Source organism: Plutella xylostella, chromosome 23 (assembly GCF_932276165.1).
Source record: "Plutella xylostella chromosome 23, ilPluXylo3.1, whole genome shotgun sequence".
NCBI classification, from domain to species: Eukaryota; Metazoa; Arthropoda; class Insecta; order Lepidoptera; family Plutellidae; genus Plutella; species Plutella xylostella.
In genome coordinates this window covers 5,634,728-5,662,598 of record NC_064003.1, presented here as the reverse complement: position 1 = coordinate 5,662,598, position 27,871 = coordinate 5,634,728, and the positions used below count along the sequence as shown (strand labels likewise).

General features: G+C 39.2%; 3 protein-coding genes across 3 annotated transcripts; 1 reads left to right on the top strand and 2 right to left on the bottom strand.

Annotated features, from left to right (window-relative positions):
- Positions 1-313: 313 nt before the first annotated feature.
- On the bottom strand, positions 314-11,988 carry LOC105395754 (glutamate receptor ionotropic, kainate 2). Its single transcript, XM_048629559.1, has 16 exons — positions 11,721-11,988; positions 6,823-6,963; positions 6,084-6,464; positions 5,863-5,954; positions 5,657-5,773; positions 5,351-5,542; positions 4,975-5,124; positions 4,705-4,899; positions 4,352-4,594; positions 4,042-4,265; positions 3,674-3,811; positions 3,110-3,308; positions 2,576-2,804; positions 2,198-2,313; positions 1,878-2,030; positions 314-887 (listed from the first exon to the last, which is right to left on the bottom strand). The coding sequence occupies exons 1-16, from the start codon at positions 11,818-11,820 to the stop codon at positions 693-695; spliced, it is 2,865 nt and encodes a 954-aa protein (XP_048485516.1). The 5' UTR covers positions 11,821-11,988; the 3' UTR covers positions 314-692.
- Positions 11,989-12,243: 255 nt separating this feature from the next.
- On the top strand, positions 12,244-19,736 carry LOC105395751 (glutamate receptor ionotropic, kainate 2). Its single transcript, XM_011567714.3, has 15 exons — positions 12,244-12,472; positions 12,538-12,669; positions 13,153-13,256; positions 14,406-14,571; positions 14,923-15,137; positions 15,370-15,513; positions 15,703-15,903; positions 16,083-16,283; positions 16,401-16,634; positions 16,761-16,984; positions 17,062-17,199; positions 17,277-17,707; positions 17,802-17,911; positions 18,169-18,321; positions 18,707-19,736. Exons 1-15 carry the CDS (start codon positions 12,343-12,345, stop codon positions 18,887-18,889), a joined length of 2,766 nt encoding a protein of 921 aa, XP_011566016.3. The 5' UTR covers positions 12,244-12,342; the 3' UTR covers positions 18,890-19,736.
- A 209-nt stretch (positions 19,737-19,945) lies between these two features.
- Positions 19,946-27,534, bottom strand: LOC105395755 (glutamate receptor ionotropic, kainate 2-like). The gene is made up of 16 exons (XM_048629561.1): positions 27,173-27,534; positions 26,938-27,036; positions 26,701-26,844; positions 26,304-26,413; positions 25,687-25,843; positions 25,141-25,349; positions 24,804-24,989; positions 24,310-24,462; positions 23,776-24,213; positions 23,459-23,682; positions 23,192-23,329; positions 22,748-22,946; positions 22,296-22,527; positions 21,659-21,774; positions 20,964-21,119; positions 19,946-20,146 (listed from the first exon to the last, which is right to left on the bottom strand). Exons 1-16 carry the CDS (start codon positions 27,186-27,188, stop codon positions 19,970-19,972), a joined length of 2,754 nt encoding a protein of 917 aa, XP_048485518.1. The 5' UTR covers positions 27,189-27,534; the 3' UTR covers positions 19,946-19,969.
- Between the last annotated feature and the right edge of the window lie 337 nt (positions 27,535-27,871).

The window sequence follows — 27,871 nt, the reverse complement described above, 5'->3', positions numbered from 1 at the left end:
CTGACTTATCCCTGATCCCTGACTAATATACATCTTTGTCCTGGTCTCAAGATGTGGATTCAAAGTCTGGACACTAAGCGCAGAAGGCTTAACGTCCAGGGTTTGAAGGCTGTAAGTTCATCAATACTCGAACCACGTATTAATTTATCGCACTATGTGTTATTTATTACAATAACTACTTCCATCGTGCCATAAATTGACATACGAAAAATCAATATATAAAGAGTCTCCTATCGTTATATCGGACATCGTGCCTGAAGAAAAATAAAACATTATTGTTTTTAAATTAACTTTATTATTTTCATACTCACCAATCCCTTTCATGATTATCTAATGATGATGATGTCCTCCACGACGTGTCCGTCGACGGCGACACCTTGTCAGTTCCTGGCATGTGCTCGTATGTGGCTTGCGAAGCCGAACTTAACTAATAGAGTCTAGCCAGACAGATTTAAAATAACATCACCATGAAACACGTAGATGGATACCAAGTATCTACCTAATAACAAAAACAAATATCCTAATATCGGAGTACTTATTTACTTAGTTATAAAAGTAAACATAAAACACAGTTAGAGCATTGGCATCGGCACTACTAAACTTAACAAAACATGTGCACAATAACCCATTTAACTAGTTAATATTTTTAGTTCAATTACATAACCCGACAATATTAAAACCCCATCAGCCCACTACTGGGTGACTTTCTCCAGATCCAGGAAGTTGGCTGCAGACGTCAGCCTGGCGTTGACCCGGGCGTCGCGGTCGCTGGCAGCAGACGCGGCCACTGAGGGGGCCCGACTCGGGTTGCGAAGGACGGGCTTCTGGAGCTGGAAGAAGTTCAGGGAGGTCTTCAGCTCCTGGATGAAGGCTTCTTTGTGGGTCACCTGGGGAGGTTAAGGGAGGGTTTTAGTGTCAGCGGTCGTTGAATCTGTGATGTTCAGGGTTTTCTATGAGTTTATAAATGTGTAGGTATTTAGGTAAGGAATAAACTCAAAAACAAATGAATATAATTCTGCAGAAAAAAAGTTTAGTTAGGTTCAGTTCTGTAATTTTTGAGTTAATTTGTCCAACCATGCACACAAAATTCTGCAAAAAAAAGGTAAGTATCTACTTACATACAAAGGAATCTTTTCTCTTTACAATATTATCTAGTTTGCTATTAATTATAACTGCCGATGCTTTTGCTACCGGTTATCTTATAACGGTATTAACCTACCTGAATCATCTAGCTAAGTGTTAATAATCGCGATTTGTGATGGATGAGGTTTCGTAATTATTTGTTAAGTACTTTTTCTATATAGGTGTCTTCCCAGTTCCCACCTAGCTTCAATCAATGTACTTACCTACATAGGTTACGTAATTTTTTAAACACACTATTTTGTTATTCAAACATAATTTACTCGTGCCGCTATAATTATGTCAGTATGTTATTCTGATGTTATCAGTTTGAAATATTTATAGACGGGTATTGTTGGATAAACCAAAACATTTTAATATGAATTCCTTTAACTAATTTTGCACTATGAATTCATGGATGGTAAATTACATTCGGGACTTACATAGCCCAACTGAAAAGTGTGTATACAGCAAATTTTTACTTACCAATTTACTACTGAACTATCTATTATATTATTATAAAAGAAGAAAGTGACTGATTGGGCATCAACGCACATCCCAAACGGCTCAAGCTACAATCATCAAACTTGGCACGTAGGTTCCTTAGGTACTGTAAGTGAGCACTAAGAAAAGAATTCCCGAAATTCCCACGGAAACTGGAATTCGCGGGAAAAAACATTTCATCACGAGAAAATTATTCAATGCGAAGCGAAGCTAGCGGGAAATGCTAGTTTTTTAATATAGAAAAATCTATTTACCTGTTCCCTGACCACGATGTTGCGGACTTCGTTCATGAACTCGGCGGCCGTGATGACGAGGCTGCAGAACAGGCCGGCCACCAGCACTATGAACGCACCGCTCAAGTTCTTCAGCTCCAAGTCTCCTTCTACATCCTCAGTGTCCTTGTCAACCTGCAAGCGTCAGGAGAGCTAGGGTTAGATTCTTAGCATGGGTAAGCTATCAGTAGCGTTGGTGAGTCGTTGTTTTTTCAATTACGAGTATCCTAATTCAGAATTCCTGGACGTATCTAATTCTTTAGAACCAGGTTGGTAGGAATAAGGTACTATAAATAACTTACAGAACAGTTCTTGGCGCCATTCACGTCGTTCCACCAATGATTCTTGATCTCGTCGAGTCTTGTCAATTCTTTCAACCGAAGTATAGCACCGTTTATTTGCGATCTAAATGGTGAATCTAAAAAGAATGCAGAAGCGATCATTACCTACATGAAAACGAAAACTAGGGAGTCACCTTTCAAAATCTAAAAAAGTAAAAAGTAGAGGTTAGCTAATTCAACATAATAACAAGTCTCTTTTTCGGCAAAAGGTTTAAAATTGTGTTTGGAAAAGCAGTAGATACCTAAATACACTTACGAGTAATGAAAAAGTTCCAGTGACATATAGATCGTCAATGACTGGTGGACCTTTTTCATTGCACGAGACTGTATAAAACTTACTAGCAGGCATAGCAATCCCATAGTCCTTCGAGTCCAGTTCTCCGCCAACTTTCTTCAGTTCACAGTTCCTCTTGAGCTTGTACTCTATGGTGCAGGATTCCATGAAGAAGGCGTATTTGTTCTTGCCGCTGAGCACGCGGCGCTCCCCCTCCTCGTTGTCTCTGACCAGTACCGCCGGGTTCGACATCATGTTCTCGTACATACGCTGGTACATCTTGTCTTTGGAGTTCTGTAAAAAGCGAATCCAAGGGTAAAGAAAATGAGATTAAAATTAATAATAATGAATTCGCCGCGATATTATATGCTTACCAACTTTAAAATAATATACAGAAAAATTATTAAGTTTTATCTGAAATCCGAAAAAAATGTGGGACATGAGATAGCCAGTAAATATTATAAACACCTTACGTCGTCACTATGTGCATATATATTATAATATATATCCATTATTTTTAAAAGGGGTTTTTAAGTAAGCCTTCAACCACCCGATTCCCTAATCACCAGTTTCATCCAGACAAACCTCCACAAACAAACCTTAAAGAAGCTCAGCGTAGACCCTCCATTGAGCGCGCCGTACAGGATCTTGTTGTTCTGCGCGAGGTCCTCCACGCTGTTGATGGGCTCCTGCTCCGAGGCCGCCGTCATGGACGCCGCCAGCTGCGCGATGTACGTCTGGCAGACTATCATGGCGAAGAACCACCACATGCCGCACACCCAGCGGGAGCCTATCGCCCTGGAGAAGGTACAATATACAAAAACACACTTAAGATACATCCCACAAAACAAATTTTAATGTCAATATGGTTTGAATGTGGGAAACAAAGAATGCAAAAAAAGGTAACAAAGAACGGTATCAAAAGTGTTCAACGATAGTCGGTGTATGGGATTTCCATGTCTTACCAATGCCATCTGTTAGGGCTGTCAGATAATTTTTAGTGACAAAGAAACTTTGTTACTAAAAGTCTAAACAAGTCTAAAAAGTAGATAATAATATTAACTAATGGTATTGAAATGAGGCACCAATAAGTAGCATTATGAACAGAAGTAACAGCAAGTAAACTACATTTAAAATCAATTGACTCATCCTGAAATACTTACTTCGGCAATATATCACATCCCTGCGTCATGATTGAACCCATCGTGAGCCAGGCGCAGTTCTTAAAGTTCCAGATATTTTCTAACTCTTCGGGGTCTTTGTCACATGGCTGAGGGTTTTCCCAGTCGGCAGGTGATATTCTGCAAAATCATTAGCATCAGTCATTATCTGATTAGGTATTCTCTTTATAAAATATATTAAAATTTCCTATGGTTGGTAAATACTTCTTTTTTTTTGTACACCTTATTACCAATTTTTCCTGTACCTCCTGCGGGTTGACTGGCAGAAAGTGCTTTCAGCACTAAGTCCACCCTTTGTACTTTTATTTGTAATATTTGTAGAATAAAGAATTAACTAAATAAATAAATACCTTGAACAAACAAAAAGACAAATAGACACTGCACAGTATGCAGTTGCAGTAAGCATCCACACGTCAAATGAATAAGGATATAGGAAAGAAAATGTCCCAGGATCAACCTTGTGGTCTTTCGTATAGAGAATACTAATTCCTAATGTCATAAAAGGCACTGAAAAATCTACAACAGATTTTCTCTCTTCCGTTATTGTAAGATCGCACACTGCTAGATCAGCTTTCTGAAAACCAATTAAAAACATATTTGTTATATGAGGGGATATACACGTATTTTGTTATATGAGGTTAATCATAGTAGATAACATACTTTATCCAGTAAATCACCAATCAGTCCTTCCCATTTCTTTGTTTCCGGGTTAATCTTCCCATAATCTTTGTAACTGGCTTTGGAAAATGAATAAGAGTAATTCAAGTTCATTTTATTTTTTAAGACGTCAAAAATTGCCTCAACCAGGTCAACTGAAAACCCTTCATATTCTTCTTCATCAGAATCTTCTAAACTCTGGTTCTCTTTTTTGTAAAAGTACGGTTTTCCAATTTTGGATATGATCTGAAACATTTACGAAAGGCATTATTAATACAGATGACTGCTTAAAAATTATACAGGTACCTACTTACTTTATTATGTGTAAGGTACGTGAGCATACAATAAGAACTTACTACAAAATGTTTGCTAGTCTGAGAAATTTCATCGTCACTTGAAGAGCGATTTTCAGCTAATTCGCCAGTAGCTGATTCCCACTTCGCTATGGTATTCCTTTTATTCACATGTATCTCGTTCACGTACAAAGTATAATTCACTCTTTTGCCATACTCATTGAACTTTATAAGGCCTGTTACACCAAGCATCTCCGTCTGAAAAAAGATTTTATTTAAATAATCTGATATGTTGTTTTTTTCAAATCAAATTGTAATTATATACTTAGTTACCTTTAGAAGCTGATTTTGTAGAGGGGCTCCAAGTTCCCAGGGTCCTTCCCTTTCACACGGATGTCCAGCGTTGTCTCTCACTTCTTCCGGAAGATCTTTCAAAGCGGTAAGTACGAAGTTAGCCACATCATCCATCAGAAGGGCTTCCGTCTGCAAGTTTAAAATATATAGGTAATAATATAATATAATCATTTCTGGCTTACTTAAAAAAATATATGTCTAGTATTCAATGTTTGTGTTGTATTTAACCAACTTCGAAAAAAGGAGGAGGTTCTCAATTCTTTTATGTAATATTTATGTCACGAGCAGGTTTATGTAAGAAAATAATGATGTTAGGATAACATAGCAATTAATTAAACTAACGTAAAGGTCTCACCTGTAGAGTAGTAACAGCCGTTGAAGCATAGTTTGGTATATCATTTTTCCACTTCCCAACTCGAGTAGATAAAGTGTGCTGGGTGTTCTTCAAACTTTCAAAATTGGTGATGCTGAGCCAAGTTATGTTCGATTGGTAATGTGTCATCGTGTCTGACAAAATAGAACCATCCAACGAAGTGAGAATGTAATGCTGAAATATTAAAATACCTATAAATAATGTGACAATATTTATCGCAAACGTTTGTATGTTATCTAGAATACAAGCTTGTGTACTATGGTATATGATATGTTACTATATACCTACCCGATAATGATCCAGCATGCCCAGAATTTCAGCTTCTTTCATATATTTATCTACGTGATCTATATGACAATCCAGAAGAACGCGACTCGATCGAGAAGTTTTCAGCTCTTTGAATACCTGAAATGTAAAACAGTAAAAACTGAGGTAGAAAGTAGAGAAACTTCTATTTATACATATTTAACGATACAAATAAAAATACAATTTACCTTTTGGTTATCACCATTTGGGTCTAGTCGTCTTACTGTGATTGAATATTTATCCGAATGTCGAGCGAGAATCTTCTGCACACGAAGTAGGCCTGAAATAAATTATATCATATAAAAAGCTGTTTAAAATGAAGATGTAGAGAGTTTTATCATGTAATGAAGATTACAAGGCGCCATTTCTTAATTTGTTTGCACCACAATAAGTACACGAGAATCCTTACCATAGTCATCTTCATGCAGAACAGCGTATGAATTCCACTGATAATATCTGATAACATCAGCGAATGCCATAGCCAGCTCATCATCATCCGGATAGAAATTAATCGATATCTTTTTAAAAGTTGGAACTTCTTCTATCTCTTGCTGTTCTTCTTCTATCTCATCTTCTTCATCAGGTGGAGAATCTTCATCATCTTCTTCTTCTTCACCTTCTTCTTCTGGTTGAGGTTCAGGTTGTGTATACATGTCAGGGTCATTAGGCTGCCAAGTAGCCTGGATGTGGGGTATTTGGGCCCGGGCACACTGGTCTCGAACGGCTCCATCAGATATCGGGCTTTGAGGGCCGAATATTGCGATGGGGTTTAACCCTTTTGATGTGCATACTGGAAAATGTGAAAGTTAAGTCGTACAGTATCAGAATGAATAAAAAAACATGAGTAGTAACTATCCTCTGTGTGTATATTATTGTATTAAATTAGATTACATAACTGTAACTTTTTGTGGTTATCATTAAATTTATGGAAAAATTGATACCTAATCTAGTAGCAACCACGGACAGCAAGCAAACTTTTCAGGATCGCTCCTGATCCCTACCTAACACAGGCTGCCAGTACTACATCTGCAGTGCCGAAGCATCATCAGTAATGTTGAGGATAGAGTATTGTAGTTCTTCTTGGTAGCGGCATGTCTGGCAGTGAATGCTAGTTAGCTGATCATTGCTGATAATGTGAAGTATCTTACACTTCCTCCACACGGCGTAGCTGTCGGTCTTGGGCGGCTCGAGGATGCGGGGGCCGAGCCGCATCTCGCCCACGCTCGTGAACTTCATGCTCTCGTTGAACGCACGCCTCTGGACGTGCGCTGATGGCTCGAATATTCCCACTAGAAGAAAAACATACTTATAATATTTTTTATAGATAAAAAAGGAAATAGTAGATTCATAAATGTATAAGGTTCCACTCGATAGCGTCACGTACAGGAACTCCGCCGCATCTTCAACATTTCTTCTTGGCATAATGTATCTAGAAAGTGATAATAATGACGATTTTATGTTATGAAGATTAATTATTGCCGGTGTAAAGAACTAAGTAATATAATGTTCGTCAACTTTTCGCAATAAACTCACTTTCAAGAGGGTCCACGAAAGTCCTCTAGTGACGTATCAACTGTGCTTTATATGTATAAGTTCACGTTGGCGCACCCTGAGCAGTCAATAACTGACAATCCGAATGGAGGTTAGCCTTCCATCATAGTGAATAGCCCTCAGGTTAAAGTATTTGTCATTGACTCGCTAAGCCCCACTTGCGCAGACCTGGGTTAGCGAATTAACTTGGAGATATTTGACATAAGAAGGGTTAGATTATTAATTTGTCTTGCATCGCTGAAATATGAGCGCTAACCTTGGGATAAACTCTTAAATATTTAACCCCCCAATATTGGAGGGTTAAGACGCTAACCCGGCTTACGTCAAAAGAAAAGGTTTTTATCAATATTCTTGTATTCGTTTGAAATGTTTGATTATGATGATTAACTCATCATTCTTATATTTTTCCCCTATCTTGCAAAGTAGCAAATGGTCGTACTTGTGAAATTAAGAGCACGATGGTGTAGTTACATACATATATGCTCACGACTATGACTGTAATGTAGTTACTCAGAGGTGACTCACCCACTTTTCGCTGTACATTTTTATACTCACGTGATAGGTCGCGAGCCGTATCGCCGCTTTTGAAAGAGTGCAATGCACTTTAGGATACACATTTAGATCACGATGTTTTTTTCACCGTAAGAGCTATGGTATACATTTTTGGAGATATTGTGTAGAGTAGGTAGAAAATAATACTCAGAGTGGACAGAATAATAATAATTTATTTACAGAAAATAAGCCTACTTATACGCGAGGTGCTAACTTAAATACTCGTGGCGTTGGGAATGCACGGGGACTCGTTCCTTTTCTGCGCTGTCGGAGGCTCTCCTCTCCGAGCTGCCGCGGTGACGGTGGTGGTCGCTGCTGCTGCTTGCTTGAGCTTGCTGAACAGTTATTTTCGGAACTCCCTCTTTGTTTCCAGAAGCAGCTCTTTACAGGGCTATCTTTGCTGTTATCTAAAGCACAACTTGCAACCGCGATGTGTTCAATAAAATCAATACTTGCTGTTGTTATTGGTTGAGTATTGCTTGCTGGTACGGTTAGATTGAAGAGAGCTGCTTATGATAAGGTTCTTGAACGTTTTGTGGTAAGTAGAATGTGTGGTAGTAAGTTGCCACACATTGTAGGTACTTAAATTCCAAAGAACTCATTGGTATGTCTGCGCTAGGATCCAAACACGCGCATCTTTTGTGTGAGAAGCGAGCGCTTACCCGACTGAGCTACCGCCGTTTCTTTTCAATTTTTTATAATTTTCGTAATGTATATCTACAAGATAACCTCTTCAAAAAATGGAAAAATAATCCAACTAACCAAGTTTATCGCAGGGAGTATAATAAATGGCGAAATAAAGCAAATAAAGAAATAAACAGAGCTAAAAACAATCACAAAAAAACATTAATCTTGGAAGCTGGAACTAATATTAAAAAAATCTGGGATTACATTAACAAGTGGTTGGGCAAAGAAAAAAAGTCGGTGGATGAAATAATAGTTAGACATATGGGTAAAAACGATGAAATTAAAACAATTTGTGAAAAGTTTTCAAATACTTTTAGTAATGAGATAGATTCAATAAAACATAAATGTGATAAACAGTTTTTAGACCGGAACAGCTATACAATTTATCAAAACAAATCTATGAGATTCCAAAAAGTTACAACAGCTTCAGTAATTAAAATACTAAATAATTTAAATGTCAACAAATCACCAGGAATAGACAAAATACGATTGTGTGATATTAAACTAATCAAAGAAGAAGTCAGTCCAATTATCGCCCACTTTATTAATTTGTGTATACACAAGCAGCTGTATCCGGATGAACTTAAAGTTTCTATAATAAGACCTTTGTTCAAGGGTGGTAATCACAGCAATCCTGGTGATTACAGGCCTATAGCAGTTTTGCCTACCTTAAACAAAATAGTAGAGAAAGCCATCGTAAACCAAGTATCATCTTATTTAAATATAAATAATATAATCACGGAATATCAGTACGGATTTCAAAAAGGTAAAAACACAACAAAATTATTATCAAAATTTGTAAATGAAATAAACACTTCATTAAATAGTAAAAAACAAGTAGCTGTACTTTTCATTGATTTTAAAAAGGCTTTCGATACACTTGATCATAGCACACTATTAACTGCTCTGGATGAAAGCGGGATACGCGGGTCACTTCAGGGTTGGTTTGCTAATTACCTAAAGAACCGTACTCTAACGGTAAAAATTTCAGACGAATACAGCTCAAGAAAAATGGTTAAATATGGCGTTGCTCAGGGCTCTGTGTCTGGTCCCGTATGTTACATAGTTCACGTGAACAGCATGGTATCTATAATTAAAAAATGCCAGAAGTACATGTTTGCAGACGACACCTGTTTAATGTACGCTGGACATGATCCCGTCATTATTCAGAACAATATGCAGAGTGACCTGAATAATATTATGATGTGGGCACACGATAACGGAATTATTTTAAATAATCAAAAAACTAAAATAATGAACATCTCTTCCAGCTATCGCAAAATAGATATCCAACAAATTGAGTTAAAGGGACACTCGTACGACTGTTTACATCTCGACTTCAAAAACTGTAAATGTTTAACCATCGAAAGCGTAATTAAATATAAATATCTAGGCCTAACAGTAGACAACCGTTTTTGTTGGAAATATCAAATAAACGAGGTAAGTGATAAACTTCGAGTATTGCTAAGTAAATTTAAAAGCCTCAGCTATTGTACCCCCAGATCAATTTTATATATGTTGTACCACGCTTTAGTGGATTCAGTTTTATCGTATGGGATAGAGTGCTTCGGATTTACTTTCAAAACCCAGACTAATAAAATAAAAGATTTACAGATTAGATTTCTGAAGGTAATTGTGGGTCAGAAGACTAAAAAGCAGTATGCAGAAAACTATGAATTATTATTCCAAAAATGCAAAGTTCTTACAGCACGCAAAAAATGTTTTCTTTTATTAACACTCGACGAATTTTGGAATGACGAATATAAAAATAAAATAAAAAGTAACTATAATACGCGTTCAAAAACCCAACGTAAACTTGTAGTGCCAAAAGTAACTAATTTGTATGGTAGACGGACTAAAGACTGGCTAATTCCAAAGTTATTTAACTCAATCCCAGATAAGATTAAAGATATTAAAGGAACAAAAAATATGATAAAAAATAAACTAAAACAATTCTTTCTAAACGATACGGAACTTTCAAATCTATAGATTTTATTAAAATTTATAAATACCAATTATACACCTAAAACAGCGTACCTATACATCTAAATAATAATAAAGAAATACAATAATAAAAACACATTAAAAAATATACTAACTTACAAAAATAATTATACACCTAACTAATAGTAATTATACATGGCACTGCCAGCGCGACGCACACACAATTATTTTTGTGAACTGATTTTATGTCTACCCGCAGATATCGGTGCGGCTTGGCCGCTTTGTACTACTGTTGCGATGAACCATATTTTTATTTATTTTAGCAAGTAACTTTAGTAGTGAATAGATATTACCAGTAAATAGATTAAGATTAAGTAAGTAGTTTATAATGAGAGCATGTCTGCCGATAAACTGTTTTAACAGTTTGGCGGAATATTTGTGTATTTTTCGTGTTTATTATGATAAAATAAAGTTTTAATAAAAAAAAAAAAAAAAAAAAAAGGAAATCACAAATATGACACTTTGTAAACAAAATACAAATTACTGACAGATTGTGAAAATGGAAATAGAGAGGGATAGTTTTATCCAAAGACGTGAGGTGAAAACGAGATAGAAGACAATGTTTTTTTACGGCAATAGAAACTTGGTCCCTTTCAGCCTGGAATGGGACATAGATTCAGTGCAAAAAGAAACGTCAGGTTAGCTAACTCAGGGTTATTTTCCATTAGCGCAATCAAAAGTCCGGGTTAAAATTTTACAAAGTTAACCCTGAGTTAGTTACCTCTGAGTTTATATTTTTAACCCTGTGATCCACGCAAGTGGGCCTAAGACGAACTATGAAGTGGATCCATAACAATAAGTAATCAACTATTCACAGATAAAATATTTTTTTCGTATCAAAACAAGGAAAAACAGGTTCCAGCAATCCACTTTGACTAATCCTGCTTCAGGTACCTACCCAGCAGCACCTGAATACTTTAAGATAAGCGCGCATATCAATCAAACGTGATATTATACTCTTTGTGCGAATACAAAAGCCACAATGTAAGTAGAAAGTACCTACTTATAAATAATATGTAAGTATATATCTTTATGAAAAGCCTAGCATATATACATATATACATTTGCGAAAATCGATGTACAAAACCCTTCTTGTATTTTACAAGAAGATAGTTTTATTTATCATGTTATTTGTAAAACATCATTACTTATGAAGCGATATCCTTATATTTCTTAGAAAACTGTATCTACCTTTGTGATATTGAGAAGTGAGTCCTAATTCAAGTAAAACAGAAAACATCAGTAATCTTACCTATTTCATAGAACTTTTCCTCTATCGTTGTTATCTTGACGTCAGAAGTACATTGTTGCAGGAACAACAAACCCACAAAGGTAGAAATGGACCACCACATTTTGCTAACAACAATAATATTATTCAAGGGAAAACTCTATAATCCCATTGTGAGAGCGCTTAATCTCAACTCCCCGAGCTAACTGATTTCTAAACTGTGACTAAAGTTCGGTAAGCCAACGTCTTTACTAACCAAATCAAAATTAACACTCGAGAGCTAAGAATATTCAGACTGGACTTCCATTCAGAAATACGTTTTCAACAAGGCAACATAAAATATTTATAAATTTAGAAAGATAGTCACCGTGACTAGGTATGTCTATTAATCTCAATACGATGTCGAGCTTTCATTTAGAAAAGCCACCTTTAATATTGATGGGTTCATCTAGCTTAGCTTATTAGTGCACTACTTGTATTTTTTATGATTCCTAGACGAGTCTATGTGACATTGAAGAAATATTAGTCAGTCTGCGATATCGTCAGCGCTGTGGAATCGGCGGGGCGGCAGACGCGTCGTCGTGATGTGACCTAAAACTGTTTTTCCAAAAATACACAGACGCGCTTATTGCCGCGTCCGCGACGCATGTGCGCTTACAAACACAAAGTAATCTCTTCTAGTCACCGCAAAATGATACAAATCATACCAATATTTATACTAGCATGTGCCAATATGGGTGCAGTAGATGCTGTGTCAACTACCAGTTTTCCAATAGGTATGCTATTCGAGATTAGAATAGGAAAAATACGGTGTGAAACTAATCGTAATTTTACTTTTCAGGCGGCCTTTTCAATTCTGAAACGAAGAAAGATTCGATGATGGCCTTTCAAAATATAGTGACGAAATGCAACTCGTATCACGGAGAACCTTTGTTTTCTAAAGTTATGGACGCGTATTCTACTGCTTTAGATGGTGAGTTTTATCTTCTTCTTTTTTGTGTGTTGTTGATAAAAACCGCTCATGCTGTATCAGCTGCCGTTACACGGGGGTTCGTTATCGAAATTAATAAACGACACTATATGGTGAATTAGTTAATCGCCATAAATACGGCACTGTGATAGGTGGAACGCGCATTAAACTAGTTTATCAACGTCGATAACGAAGACGTGTAGCGACTGCAGATTAGTAAATTTGTCAGTCGTTGACTGCCTAGAGTGCGCCGCCGCCGGACGTACACATACAGTTGAAACGTCACTGTAGCAGCCTCCTTACAGTCTTTCATGAACCCCATTTCAAAGTAATGAATAAAGAACACCAACCCGCACTAAGCCAGCGCCAGCGATGGACTAGACCTAAAACACTTCCTTCATTGGAAGGAGACCCGTACCCCAGAAGTGGGGAGATGATGGGTGTTGTGATGATGATGATGATGATGATGAATAAAGACCCTATCAGTCTGCAGGTACGCATCGGGTCGAGCGGCCATCACTGCGCTACTAGACGCGCGGCCTACGTACGGAGTGTGCGACGCCACCTGCCTTCTGGCCAATAAACTAAACGTAAGTTTTGTTAATTTTATGGAGACGTTCGTTTATCATCATCAGCCTATAGCAGTCCACTGCTGGACGTAGGCCTCGACCAAAGTACGCCACTGAATGCCTTTCGCAAGTCGTCATTCCATCTAGACGGAAGTTTGCTCAAAGCCCTGAACCTGATGAAGAACACCGGGACTAATGTATGTACCTAGGTAAGTCGATATACTGACCAAACTTTGCACTTTGCAATACGAACACTAGCAAAAGCGTGCGAACAAGGGTGTGAGGTTAAAAAAACATTTAGGTACACTCACGAGCAATTAAAAAGTCCCATTGACATTATATGGAACGGCTATGCCAGATTGAACTTTTTCATTGCTCGTGAGTGTACATTACAAGGTTAGTGGCATTTGTAAAGCGAAAGAAGAAGAAACAAAAACGTAGGCCTACGTATATACATACGAACGTATCTATTAAAGTATAAGTAGAGGATTTCAGCGCGATGTTTGCGAACTGCAATCTTACTAAATACAAGTAAATGTCTCGAGTCCTTAGCGGTCTTGGCTTGAGACTTTGAAAAGTTTGGTGTTTCGTGTTTTAAAGGAAGTAGAATAAAAGCAATTTCAAAATTTCTACACACACTCACTCCCTAACCGCTGCGCCATCCGGTAGTCGCCTATTTTTATTGGTTTTTATATGATTTTTATGACTTACCTACCCATGCTATAATTGTATAAACTTCATTGAAAAAATTAAGCCTGCATTAGCCAATAGGCTAACTACTAGCCGCCGCCGCCGACTGAGTAGCGGCGTATTGGTTAAGTATGGCGAGTGTTCCTAGTTTGCTAGTTTTGCGTTCAATATACTCAATTTGCGGCGTTATTACGCGCGCGAACAGTTTGCATATATACTGGGCAGCCTTAGTCGAGACTCAAATACGCTCGTCACTACAGGGTATTGCAATAGTGGTATAGGGTACACTAAGCCGAAAGGGGATGACTCAGGGGGTCATTGGAGACAAAATGTCTCACAACGTACAAAGGTTGTATGTGAGACATTTTTTTATTTCACAAAAAAACTTTTTCATAGTTAAAAGTCACGAAACCAAGAAAGTTTCTATGAAGCTAAAAACTTTTTTTTCGTAAATTTTCAGAAGTCGTTATTTTTTTCCAGATAACCCACCTATCAGTGGGCTGGGAGCCTCCGAGCAGCCTGGCGGAGAACCCGTTCACGTTCCAGTACCACCCGTCTCCAGAACTCATCTCCAAGGCCTTCGCAGCCCTGATACGAGACGTGCTCGAGTGGGACAAGTTCACTATACTGTATGAGGATGATGATAGTGAGTTGATGTTTATTGCATATTATTGAAGAACGCTGCAGCTGGATTATATATAGCAATTCAAACAGTAATTATTGCCTGGTGAAACAAGCACGAGGAAATACTTATTTTAATTTACACTCCAGTGTGTCTTTTTAGAATTCTTTATTCGAATTTGACAAGTTCATATCTAATTTTTACAAGCTGAATGTTCAGTGGTCACGTAAATAAGAAAACCATTACCTATTACTTTCGTTGTTTAACTTATTCATTTCTCGCCAGTGTAGGTACATAGTAAGTACACACAAATATAATGCGACTGCAACAGTAACCCTTATTATAACCAATGATATTTAACTCCACAATTTTCAGGTTTCATCCGCCTGCAAGAGGTAATAAACACGTGGCCCCCAGAGCACGAGCCAATCCTGTACCGGAGATTGGACCCTAAGGGAGATAACAGGGAGACATTTAAATACATATTCAAAGTGGAACACATGAGCAACCATATCCTGGACTGCCATGTTGATAATGTGAAGAAATACTTTCAAGAAATTATTCAAGTGGACAATACGACCCAATATCAGGTTTGCTTTTAGTATACTTATACAGAGTGTTGCAAAAGCGTTTAGCCGAAAGGGGATTCTGGGGATGATTCTAAACAACTTTTGTTCTACATAGAGAAAAATTGTTAGCCCCGATTAGGTAGTACTATGTTTTTTTACATTTTGTATTTCGTCTAGTATATAATAACCCATAACTTGTTGCAACCGAAACTGTTAACTGACTGATACATAATAATTGTTTGCTTCTTTTCAGAGTTTCATTTTGACTGCCTTGGATGCGTATATGGTGGATCTGGCAGAGATACCCGAGCTCGTTGCTAATGTTTCCACTTTACACCTGACAATAGATGATCCGGATCGATGGAACGACATCAAAATGGATGGGCACTACATGAGTGTAAGTACTCGTAATTTAAACCATTTTGTGTACAATGTATGTAATAGCTAATCCTAAAAAAAAAATATGGTTACGGCCAAAGGCTTTCTTAGGAGAGATAATTGGAATTTAAGAATGTAAGTACATTCTTACTCCACATAATTAGATCTCGCAGTTTCATTTAAAAGTAATAAGCTTTTTTTATTCCAGTTAGAAACAGCTTTAACAGCGGATGCTCTGAATCACCTGGAGGCATCCATCCGGAAGATGTCAGACACCGACAGAGACGAGTACCAAGGAGGTCCGATGAAGATAGAAGATCCTCCTTCTCTATGCTTCATGTCCAGCAGTGAAGAATACGAGAGAGAAGCGTGGCCTCCGGGGGAGAGACTTCGGAGAGCTATGATAGCTGTGAGTGTTATAAAAAATATCAATCTAAGTAAACTATGAGACTGTCCAAATACTCAACGGAATAAAGATAACCTACCGTTACTTTATTAGGAAGTTGGAACTGGGTAACTCCCTAATACAATCCCTAATACTGGGTAACTCCCCAATATTCTTAAATACACTGATAAATTTCATTGCAGACACAAGCCTATGGTTTCACTGGAGAAATAGAGTTTGATGAAGAAGGAAAGCGAAGGAACTTCAAGATATACTACTCCAAGTTAGACCATGATAGTAAATTTCAAAATGCTGGCTTCTGGAATTCTACTACTGACAAAATTACTGAGCTAAATGTTGTAGCTGATAGATCTACAGCGCAGTTACCAGATTCTGTTATAAGAGTAAGTATTATTTTGTACGAGATTATTCCTGTTTAATTTAAGTCTATCTTTTTTGTGAATATTAGATTATTTTTCCATAAGTGCCATGTTCTATTCAAAAATCAATTTTATTTTCAGGTGGTGTCCCGAGTAGGAAGTCCATACTTCATGATAAACGAAACCAATAGTACGCATGTCTACGGCTACGCTGTTGATCTCATAGATGCAATTTTTGCACACATAAATTCCAATGATAAATTCAATACTTATAAATATGAATTTTATAGAGTTGAAGGAGATTCGTATGGGAACCCAGTGGAAGGCACTAAAAACAAAAAGTGGACTGGAATGATTGGCGATTTAATCGAACATGTGAGTATACTTTATAATCATCTCCTATAGGGATTCATAGAAGATTATAACCATTTACATAGTTAATCGTTTATCGTGCAATATGAACATACTTACATAGACGTAAAACTTAAATTTATGTTTCAGAAAGCGGAGTTGGGTGCATGTGACTTGACAATAACAGCAGAGCGCGCTCGAGCAGTAGATTTCTCAGTTCCATTCATGTCACTCGGCATCAGTATGCTGTTCAAAGAACCTGACCCTGAACCTGCCAACATATTCTCTTTCATACAGCCTCTCACTTTAGACGTCTGGCTTTACTTGGCAACCACTTATATCATCGTCTCCTTTATCTTGCTAATTTGTGCCAGGTAAATATTTGTTTCATTCTGGATGTTTTGCATCGTCTTCGATCTATTTGTGTAACATAAGCTTTCTTTCTTTTCAGAATGAGCCAAGACGACTGGGTTAACCCGCACCCCTGCAATCAGAATCCTGATAGCTATGAAAATATTTGGACCTTGTACAACTGTATGTGGCTTACTATGGGTTCCATCATGACCCAAGGGTGTGATATATTGCCAAGGTGATAATATTAGATGATAAAACATACCAAATGTTTGATTACTATAACAATATTGATGTGATGTTTTTGGTCTCCAGAGCAGCATCTTCAAGATGGATAACCGGAACTTGGTGGTTTTTCGTTCTCATCTTCACTGCTTCCTACACGGCGAATATGTCCATGTTCTTGAGTAACAACCGTCGAAGTAATGATATTACCAACGTCAAAGACCTTTCCGAACAAAACAAGATCTCATACGGTGCCGGCGACAACACATCCACCTATAAGTTCTTCCAATACTCCAATGATTCAGTTTACGCTAAAATCTGGTCAGTCATGAGCACAGCCAAACCAACAGTGTTTACCAAAAACAACGATGAAGGGAAAGACAGAGTGTTGAGGAGTAAAGGGAAATATGTATTCTTCATGGAATCAACCGCCATTGAGTATTATACAAAAAGGAATTGCGAGTTGAAGATGGTCGGATCTAAACTTGATTCAAAGGATTATGGTATTGCGATGCCAAAGAGTACGTTTCTTTTGTTTCCTTGTCCTAATCATATTGTTGTAATTTTTTTAACTATGTACTTAACGATGCTCATATTTTTTTTTCATATTTTCAGGGTCGTATCTAAAAAATAAAGTTGATGCAGCAATCCTTCACTTGCAAGAGTTGGGTGAGATGGATAATTTAAAAAAGAAATGGTGGGAGGATGAAAATATCAAATGTGATGTAAGTCACATTACCTACTATATTGAAAATGATCTAGGTATAAGTAATATAGTTACAAGGTTACATCGACTCACTGTACATTTTTTTACGTAGAGGGTGGTTAGGTAGGCAGTGATTGGATAAGCATAAGTAAGCAGAGTCCAGACTATACCATGGATAAACAGTTTTTGTACTACTTATGAATACGCCTACTGGCGATCCATTATTTTATGCTAATGTGTTGTTACTTTGATCACTTACGTATATTTCGGTTTCAGGACCCGTCGAAAACAGAAGATGACAGTGGCTCATTGCAGATGAAGAACACGAGTGGAATATTCTTAGTGTTGGGATTCGGAGGATTCATAGGACTGATAGTAGCCATCATTGACTTCATGCTACATGCGAATAAAATCGCCGTCAAAGAAAAAGTAAGTGCCACCACCGTGTTTTTCTGTAAACTATTAACAATTTAACTCTACCTAAGCATACGATATACAAAAAAGCGACACTGACTTCAGCTGAGATAGTCAAGTTAACCAGAATTTGAGTAGGTATGGCTGCGATGCATGGACTTTCATTGCGTGGGACTTAAGTTCGTGCTCAGGTAGTCTTTCTTAATTGAGAACATGGGCCTGCTTTAGCGTCATGGCATTATTATCAACGACAACAAACTCGTTTTGTGTACTGTACTCTACCAATCAGATTGCTGTGTTTAACGCGAATCGCGATATAGAGAAGTTTTATCTACGTCGTTGATGATGCCGTACCGTGTGATCTCAGACCAGCCTCCTAAAATGTCCTCCTCCCTTCCAGATAACCTTCGTCGAAGCGATGTCCCACGAGTGGAAGGCGTCTCTAGACCCGCGGGTGCTGCACAAGGCGGCGGGGGCGCGCTCGGCGGCTCCCTCCACTCGCTCCAGCAGCCGCAGCCGCAGCCGCCCCGCGCGCGCCGTGTCCGTGCTGTCTAATATCATCAACTTTGATGACATTTACTAGCTGTAGATCTACTTAGATGGAACCAATAAACTTGTGGCAGCGCTGTACTGGGCTGCTGACTAACTAGAACGCTATTTTTTGTTACAAATTATGCTATTTTACTAGCTGTAGGTGCACAAATCCAAGATTCTAGGATCAGGGCTCTACTAGAGTCTCTACCATATGGTCGTCTTCCTTAATCGCCATTTCTCGTTGCTAAACCACTTTCGTATGAAAAGTTTTCGCGGTCAATATTCTTTGTATAGAAATTCACGTGCTAACGACTAAGGTCTAATCCCCGAAGGAATAGTCAGAGGTGACTCGCAAGCAACCCATTCGCTTTTCACTGTACATTTGTACTCATGTGATAGGTTGCGTGCCGTATCGCTGTTTTTGAATGAGTACAATGCACTTAGGATGCAATCTAGAACCTGTATGTGCAGGTTTCCTCAAAATTACATAAGTAGGTACCGTAGTATAAATAAAGCAAATATAAATGTTTTATGAAAATGTAGAAGCTATTAAAAACTCCTCTAAAGGTATTTAAAAAGTTAAGCTATAGTTAAGTTTGAGATTAGTAGTAAAATGTTAATTAAAATTCACATAAAACCAAAGTATAAAACGTAGCGTCAAAACTGTGGAGGGTGGGTAAAGGATACGGCGAAAAGTTATGATAAAATATACCTAATTTATGTTTGGGCTAATTTTATGCACATTTAATGTTTGAGTTAGATATTGCTTAAAACGTTGAATTCAAATGAAATCGCTTGTAAATTTTATTTAATAACTTTATTGTACCTACATAGATAAATACAGTTTTACACATCAAGTGTTTGAACAATAATTTAAATAAATGTATTCCAGATCACTTTTGAGTATCTTTTCTATACCCATTACATAAATTATCTTCATATTTATCTTACGTTCAAGCAATTTTTATTATGTGAATTTTTGCAAATCTATTTATAAATAACTTAATTACTTCCTGTCTACGAAACCTTCATCCCCTGCCGATCCTATTAATTTCCAGCAATTAACATTTTCTGCAACTCAGCTCGTAAAAGCCTCAGCAAAAATCTCAAACTAAAAAACATTCTTCTATTACTTATTAAAAACGTTGAACAGATCAGCGGCGGACCGCAGCACTGAAGAGGCTCTGGAGACGTTGTTGGATCCTGATGCTGAAGACGAGGGCCGGGAGTGCGCCACCGGCTTCTCCGTCTCCCAGAAGCTGATGGCGAAGGTCAGCTCGGCCCAGAACGCGTCCATTTGGGACATCTGTGAAGGAAAATATATCAGCTCGATTCGTATCACAATAAGATATTCTTTATTTGAACACAAAAAACATGGATAAAATTACAAAAAAAAACTTAATCTAACCTATATATACAATAGGCGATTAAAGATATTTCATCCAGACAAACTTTGGGTGGAAGGATATTTCGATATTTCAAGAGCCAAATTACACGGCAAACCTTGGCGTTCCCAACGAGTTTATGCTCGGTCTATATGGACGAGCCCTCGAGGGTACCCATACCAAAAGTGGAACCCTTAGGCATTCCTGGCGGGGCGCGTGGCCGGAGGGTATACGGCTTATAAAGATTAGCGACGAGCTTTTGAAGCAGTTCTTTAGGGTTCTTAAGTTACTTATTATGTCAGAATCAGTGCTGCGATCCTAGTAGCATCACGTCCCTCTCTGGTGGAGCACGGGTCTCTGTTCCATTGAAGGAAGAGTTTTGAGGCCTATTAGTCCACCACCACAGAGAAAAAAAAACACTAATCTGTGCTGCGATCTTCCATTGTTTTTAAAAGAACATTTGTTTCTCTCCTCTCACCTTCTGCTCGATTGCCACGTCGCGCACGTGCCACAGGAACTCGAGCGCGCCCATCCCGGCCGCCATGCCGCAGCCCACGCCCAGCACCACGAACACGCCGCCCACGTTGTCCACGCCAGATCACACTCACCTTCTGCTCGATGGCCACGTCACGCACGTGCCACAGGAACTCGAGCGCGCCCATGCCGGCCGCCATGCCGCAGCCCACGCCCAGCACCACGAACACGCCGCCCACGCCGCCCACGCCCGCTCACACTCACCTTCTGCTCGATGGCCACGTCGCGCACGTGCCACAGGAACTCGAGCGCGCCCATGCCGGCCGCCATGCCGCAGCCCACGCCCAGCACCACGAACACGCCGCCCACGTTGTCCACGCCGAGCTCGCCGGACGACTCCTCGGCTGCGTCTTCGCTTGACTGGATGTTGGAATAAAGAAATTATTGAGTATTAGCATCGCTGACCTGGTAATGCATCGCGCGCCTTCGGCAGACTAGACGCACAACAAGACGTGTTAAAAGTTTTTGAGGTCAAACGATGTAAGCAAGTAGACGAAAAACTTCTGGCATGTCATGTCGTGCGCTCAAGTTTTGCATCCCATGCTAAGTAGGTACGTATTCAGATTCGGAATGAGTATCTTGTCACGTACCTATCACTAATCGATTCCTTTACAAGGAAATAACAACGCGTCTCACCGTCCATCTATACCCTGCATTTGTTTTAACATAGAAAAAAAAACAAAGTGTTTTCTAACAACATCATACACAATCACTTGTATATATATGACGTGACGTGGGACGTGATGAGTGACGACCCCACTGCTGGGGCACGGGTCTTCTTCCAATGAAGGAAGGGTTTCAGGCCACACGCTGGCCTTATGCGGGTTGGTGGACCAAACACTTGTTTTCCAACAACTCTGCACTTTTATCTCAGGACTCAAAACCTAACAAGCACTTACAGCGCAAGTCCCTTCCCCCTCGGGCACCTTCCACCAGCGGTTCTTGAGCTCCACCAGCATGCCGCTCTCGGCCAGCTTCAACACCGCGTTGTCCACTGCGGTGCGGTACGATGCAACTAAAAATAAACCCAATAGTTAGTGCCAATACATCAACAAAAGAATTATAAAAATCGGTCTATAAATTGGCGGAGTAATCGATGGAAATACTTTAAAAAACATACAGGTAGACGAATTGAGAACCTCGTAACTTTTTCGAAATTGGTTAAAAATGGCCATCAAGATCATATAGGTGTAGTATAGTTAGTAACAATTCGTTCAGTCAGCTTCATAAGTAGCTATAAGTAGCTATACGATTTATACGAGTATCTTATGCTTTTAACATTGACGGTTTGTCAAGTAGGTATAATAGAAAAGGTCTGGGATAGAAGTTTACTTATAGCTACTTATGTTAAGGTGATAGATGTGCCGTTATTTTTTTGTAAATTCGCATCTAATTTAAAAATATTTCGAGGCCCACCACTCTTCCACGCCTTTTAGGTCCTTCTTAGTTAGCCTATTATTACTCATTTTCCTTAGTTAGTGGTAATGTAAACCAACACCCTAATATACTTCATCATCATCATCATAATATACTTACAGAATGGCAAAGCAATCCCATAGCCCTTAGAATCCAGTAGACCCCCAACTTGCATCAGATCGCAATGTCTTTCCAACTGATACTCGATGGCAGTAGACTCCATGAAGTATGCGTATTTCCTCTTGCTCTTCAACACCCTCTCTAGGCCTTCATCGTTGCTGGTGACAAACACTGACGGTCGAGACGCTTCCATGGCAGTCCACATTCTTTGGTATGTTGACACGTTTGACCGCTGCAAGTGAAAGAAGCACGAAATTAAACGACTGATCCAGCTGCACGGGTTCGTTATCGACAAAGATAAACGTCACTATATCACCATAAATTCGGCGCTGTGATTGCGCATTTAACGACTTTATCGACGTCGATAACGAACTTGTGCAGCGGCAGCTGGTCGCGAAATTATTTTGGATCATTGTATACTTGCATAGGTTAAAAATTAAAGTGAAACTCACTTTGAAGAAGGAATAAGTAGAACCTCCATAAAGGGTACCGTACTTAATTTTAGTTTGCGACATCAAGTCTTCAGCACTCTTGATAGAATCATCCATGGCAGCATTTGTGAGGAAAGCAGCCAGATTGGCGGTGTAAGACGAACACATGATGAGGGCAAAGAACCACCACATGCCAGCCACCCACCGGGTTGAATATCCTCTGGAATTTGACAAGCAAAATTTAGCAATAACCAGCAAAAGCTATGGAAGGGTACGCGTAGAGCTATGATCACTAGGCAGCTAACAGCTTTCATTTTCAGTTTTTATAAAATTGGGTCTGAGAACCTAATATTAATTATCGGATTTACAATAGAGCAGTAAAATACAAGCGAACGACAATTTAACTACTCAACGACTTTTAAACATGTAGGCTTCGATGGCAAAACAAATGAAAGACGTGAATACTTGGGCAAGATGTCCGATCCTTGCGTCATGATGGATCCGACGGTGAGCCAGCATGAGTTCTTGATGTGCCAGATGTTCTCCAGCTCTTCAGGGGACTTGTCACACGGGTGCGGGTTCTCCCAATCATTTGGCGCCAGTCTGAAACAAAGCAGATTCCCGTGGTTATGAAACGGACTAAAAAACACAACCGTTCGTTCCTATCGTTAGTATGTACCTTCATATACCTAAGCCAAAATGTAGGTATATATTATATAAAATTATAAGTACCTTGCCAAAACATGGAGAGTTAAAGACACCGCTAAATAGGCGGCTGCCATGTAAATCCATACATCAACTGAAAATGGTTTCAGGAAAGAAAATAGTTCAGGTTCCGGCGGAGTAGCTTTAGAGTACAGGATACTGATCCCTAGAGTCATAAAAGGTGTTGTGAAGTCTACTACAGATCGCCTCTCATACGTTATTGTCAGATCACAAATAGCTAAATCCGCTTTCTGAAAAACGACAAAAGCTTGAATATACATATCGATATACTTTTTACATCAATTCTACATAAATAAAGTTCGAAAAGTAAATGTGGAACATACTCTATCCAGTAGGTATCCCACCAATCCATTCCATTTTTTCGTATCCTTGTTATAAGTTCCATAAGAATTTCCCGGGACGATTTCAAGCTCGTAATTCAAGTTCAACGTATTCTTTAGTATTTCGTGTATCAAATCTTTGGAATAGCCTTCGTATCTATCATTGCCAGTCAGCACTTCGCCTTCTGCCGGTACTTTCTCTACAAGGTATGGAGCGCCGAGTCGAGATACGACTTTGAACGTTTTATTTTGCCATTTCTCTGCTAGTAGCCCGGAGACATCGCTGGCTGATCGCACGTAGTCAAAGCCTGTGTCGGCATTCCATTTGGCTATGCGGTTGAAACCACTGTTGGACAGTTCCATTATCTCGACGTTAAAGTTTATGCGTTCACCTGTCGTGTTATCTAAAGCTATTTGGTCTGTTATTCCAACTATTGGGTTCTGAAAAAGATGATAATTATAAGCTATAGGCATATTTACATTAAGAAATGGTATAGAAGTTTAGAATATAGAAACTCGAGGTATTGTTGTTCTTACTGTCAATATGTGGTTGGTGAACATTTCTCCGATTTCCCATTGCCCGTCAGAGCCACATTCAATTTCTTGCGTCTCCAACTTGAACTCCTCGGGAGCACTCTCCACTGCATCAGTGATCAGTCTTGCTGCATCACTGGCCAATGCTATTTCTACCTAAGGAGTGCGAATAAATTTTAAAACGAATCCTATTACGCTACTACTCGTATGGTTCTCATGTAATTCAAATTCTACATCCATAGAACAAAATGTTTTCAAAGCTTATACAAATATCTAATTCATTTCACATTAAACAAAACATACACGACATAAGATATTATGTGCGCGATATTAAATGACTTAGCTACAGATATACTTACTGCCAATATGTAATTAAATTACATTAATTAAGTACATAACATACCGCCAGATCATTGCAATGCAACCTATGTACGCGGACTTGAGTGTACCCTTCATGCTCAATGTGCAGATACGTTCTCTAATACCTACATACTTACTGTAATTTCATGACTTTCTTTTGGTATTTTGACGTCATCAGATCCTCTAGCCTTCCAATCTGCTAAGAAGGATCTCGTCCTGGCATCGTCATGGTCGAAGATCCTCAAACACGTCACGTTAGACAAACCGTACCGAAGATCCCCTAGATCTATCGAATGTGCGTCTAAAGACATTAGTACGTAGCTCTGAAACATAAAGTGTAATTTGTAATTTCAGTCCACAAGGTGCTAACTAAAACATCTTGTGATACAAAAGGTTTTCTTTCTCTAAACCATAAAATTTGGTGCGTCGGAACAGCAAAATATTAGTGTCACAAACTTCTTCAAAAATGCTCACCATGTAATCTTCAAAGAATTTAACCTCATTGGCTTGCCGTAAGTACTCTTTAACCCTATCAGCGGGGCAATCCAGGATGACCCGAGTCTCCCCCATCGCCTTCAGTGACTTCAGCAGAGGCCGGTTGTCCTCGCCCGGAGTCAGCTTCCGAACGTACCACCTGTGCTCTTGGTCCGCGTGCTTTAGAATCTCTTGAAGTCTTATTAGGCCTGAAAATATGTGAATAAAAGGATCTCTAGTGTTTAAAAAGTCAGTCGACCCTCAAAACCACTCACGTGCAATGAAAAAGTTCCAGTGAAGCTAGAACTCCTAAAAAATTGAAAAAGCTAGCATGACGCCGTCAGAGATGTTGAGTACACTTAACAGCGCATCTGAAGATTACCAACTTAAAACGTTAGTATTGATGGGGACATTTGATATCGGTATTTTGTAAGTGAAACTGTCTCATTGTTCGTGAGGTAAATATGAGTCAGCATAATAAGCCACTTTGGCAGAACGACGCGACGAATCAAAAAGCTAAACATCTACAAAAAAAAATCCGCCTACCATTTTCATCATCATAAAGCAGCGTGTAAGAGTTCCAGTCGCTGTCCTTGATGAAGAGAGCCACTGCCCGGGACAGCGCCACCGCCTCCGGGTACAGGTTGATGCTGGGCGGGCTCAGCCGCTCCGGGCCTCGGATTGGGGGCGGTTGCCATACTGCCTGTCGAACGGTGGTAGTGATGCCTTATTGGATTCATTCTTACTAAAGTAAGTACCTACCTAAGTAGTTTCGAAAATTGATATGATAGTTTTCAGTTACATAAATTTGGTGTGTTACCCTGTATAAATACTAAGAACATTTTGCTATCTAATAGTAATGGTTGGTAACTCGCTATATTGTTGTAACAGATAATTAAATAAAAAAAATCAACAGTGATGATTGTGGTTGTGCAAAGTTCGTCTCGTTAGATGGATGTTGTAAAACTTCTGGAAATTATCGTGCTCTTTTTAGGTGTATTCCCTTTGTATTCCTCATAATAAACGGTCACGTGATCAACAAAGTTTCTATGAAGACTTTTCCTAAGTCGTAGAAAAAAAGACGTTCGGAATGAGCCCTGAAGTTTTGGTTTACACTTTTGCAACACCTTACGAGGTAATGCTGTCATTAAAGGGTTGGTTACCTGAACATGCGGTATCTTGGCGGCGCGGCAGATCGCGGCGACGGCGGTGGCGGACTCGGGGTCCGTGGGGCCGAATATTGCAATGACCCCCGCCGCTGTCAACTGACATGCTGCAATATTACATATATTATTATTTTTCAAAGTTGCAGGTTTTCATACATTTTAATGCATGAATCTCTATTTTATTCAGCTATAAGACCGACGTAAGCAATTGCACAGTCGCATAAGGCATGTCGCGTCAAAGCAATTTACCGAGATATCACATTCCCCATATGAACAAATCGCAATCCCCATTGCAGTTGCGCGAGGAATGCAATCAAGTGAGTCACAAAGCGACGTCTGCACGGAAATGACTCTATCGGATGCCTTACATCACTAGCGAAGTTATGCGACTCACCAGCTTTAGACGCGGAGAAACTATCCCCGTACTGCGCATAAACCACTTTCATCACGTAGTGGTGGTGTTCGCTCTCCATTGACGCTCGCGCTAGCGCCGAGGCGAACGCCACCTCAGTCACCGTGTTCGGTGGAAATATCGCACCTATAAAGAAGACGTTACAACTAGTAATAACCATAAAAGAGAATTTCGGGAATCAACACGAAAAATTACAACGTAATTCGGCAAAAGCCTTACCAATGGTAACGGTAGTCTTCAAAGTTTCGAAATTCCGAAACGCAGCGCCAGTTTCGTAAACTCTCCCAGTTATAACCAGAATCAACAATAGCGCGGTCCCTGCAATGTGTTTAAACAGCAAATAAGCAGCAGGATTCCTCTGTGGGGAAGTACTAAGTCGGTAATATTAAGTTTACAAACTCGATTCGGGTAAATTTCCCAAGAAAGTTACTATAAAAGTAAATGTGATACTCGCCCGAGCGTTGAGACATTTTTGAGATGAGATTTTTCCGAACAAAAGTAACTGGATGGAGCGGTGTGACTCAGCGCGCGCGGACGTCCGCAACTTTATCTATTGCATTCGGAGGCACGTATTTATCCGGCATATTGTGATCATTTGTGTGCGTTCCGAATATTGGATGCGGTGATCCGTCAACAAGCGGCGTGCGGCTCAGCGGCGCGACCGGGCACGCTGCATTATTATTGCACTGTGCAGTTCGGATTGTGCTAACACTAACAGCTGTGTCACTGAATTGGGTGACTATAAATAAACAACTGGGACGCTTTGAGTTTGAACTGGTTTTACAATCTATTAGACAACATTTAAGGTTTGCTGAGTTTACCAACTATTGCAGTTACAGTCGTGGCTTCAGATAAGGTTTTGACCTTTTAAAAGGTTGCAGACAGGTTAACTGGAAGCTGCAGTGTACTTTTTTAATTTTATTTTTACAGTAAGGAGCAGCTGTATTTGCTGCAGGCGTCTAAATAACATTGAGCTAGACTGAGAGACCCGGGGATGGGCAACGGAATTAAATCCATAAGTAACGGTGCCGGCGCGCAGTTCATTTAACGTTGGTCTGTGGTCGCCGCTGCAAGATGTGCGTCGTTCCACTTGGATTTTCTCTCCCTATTCGGCAATTTCAGTTGGAATAATATGGTAATTAACTATGCAAAT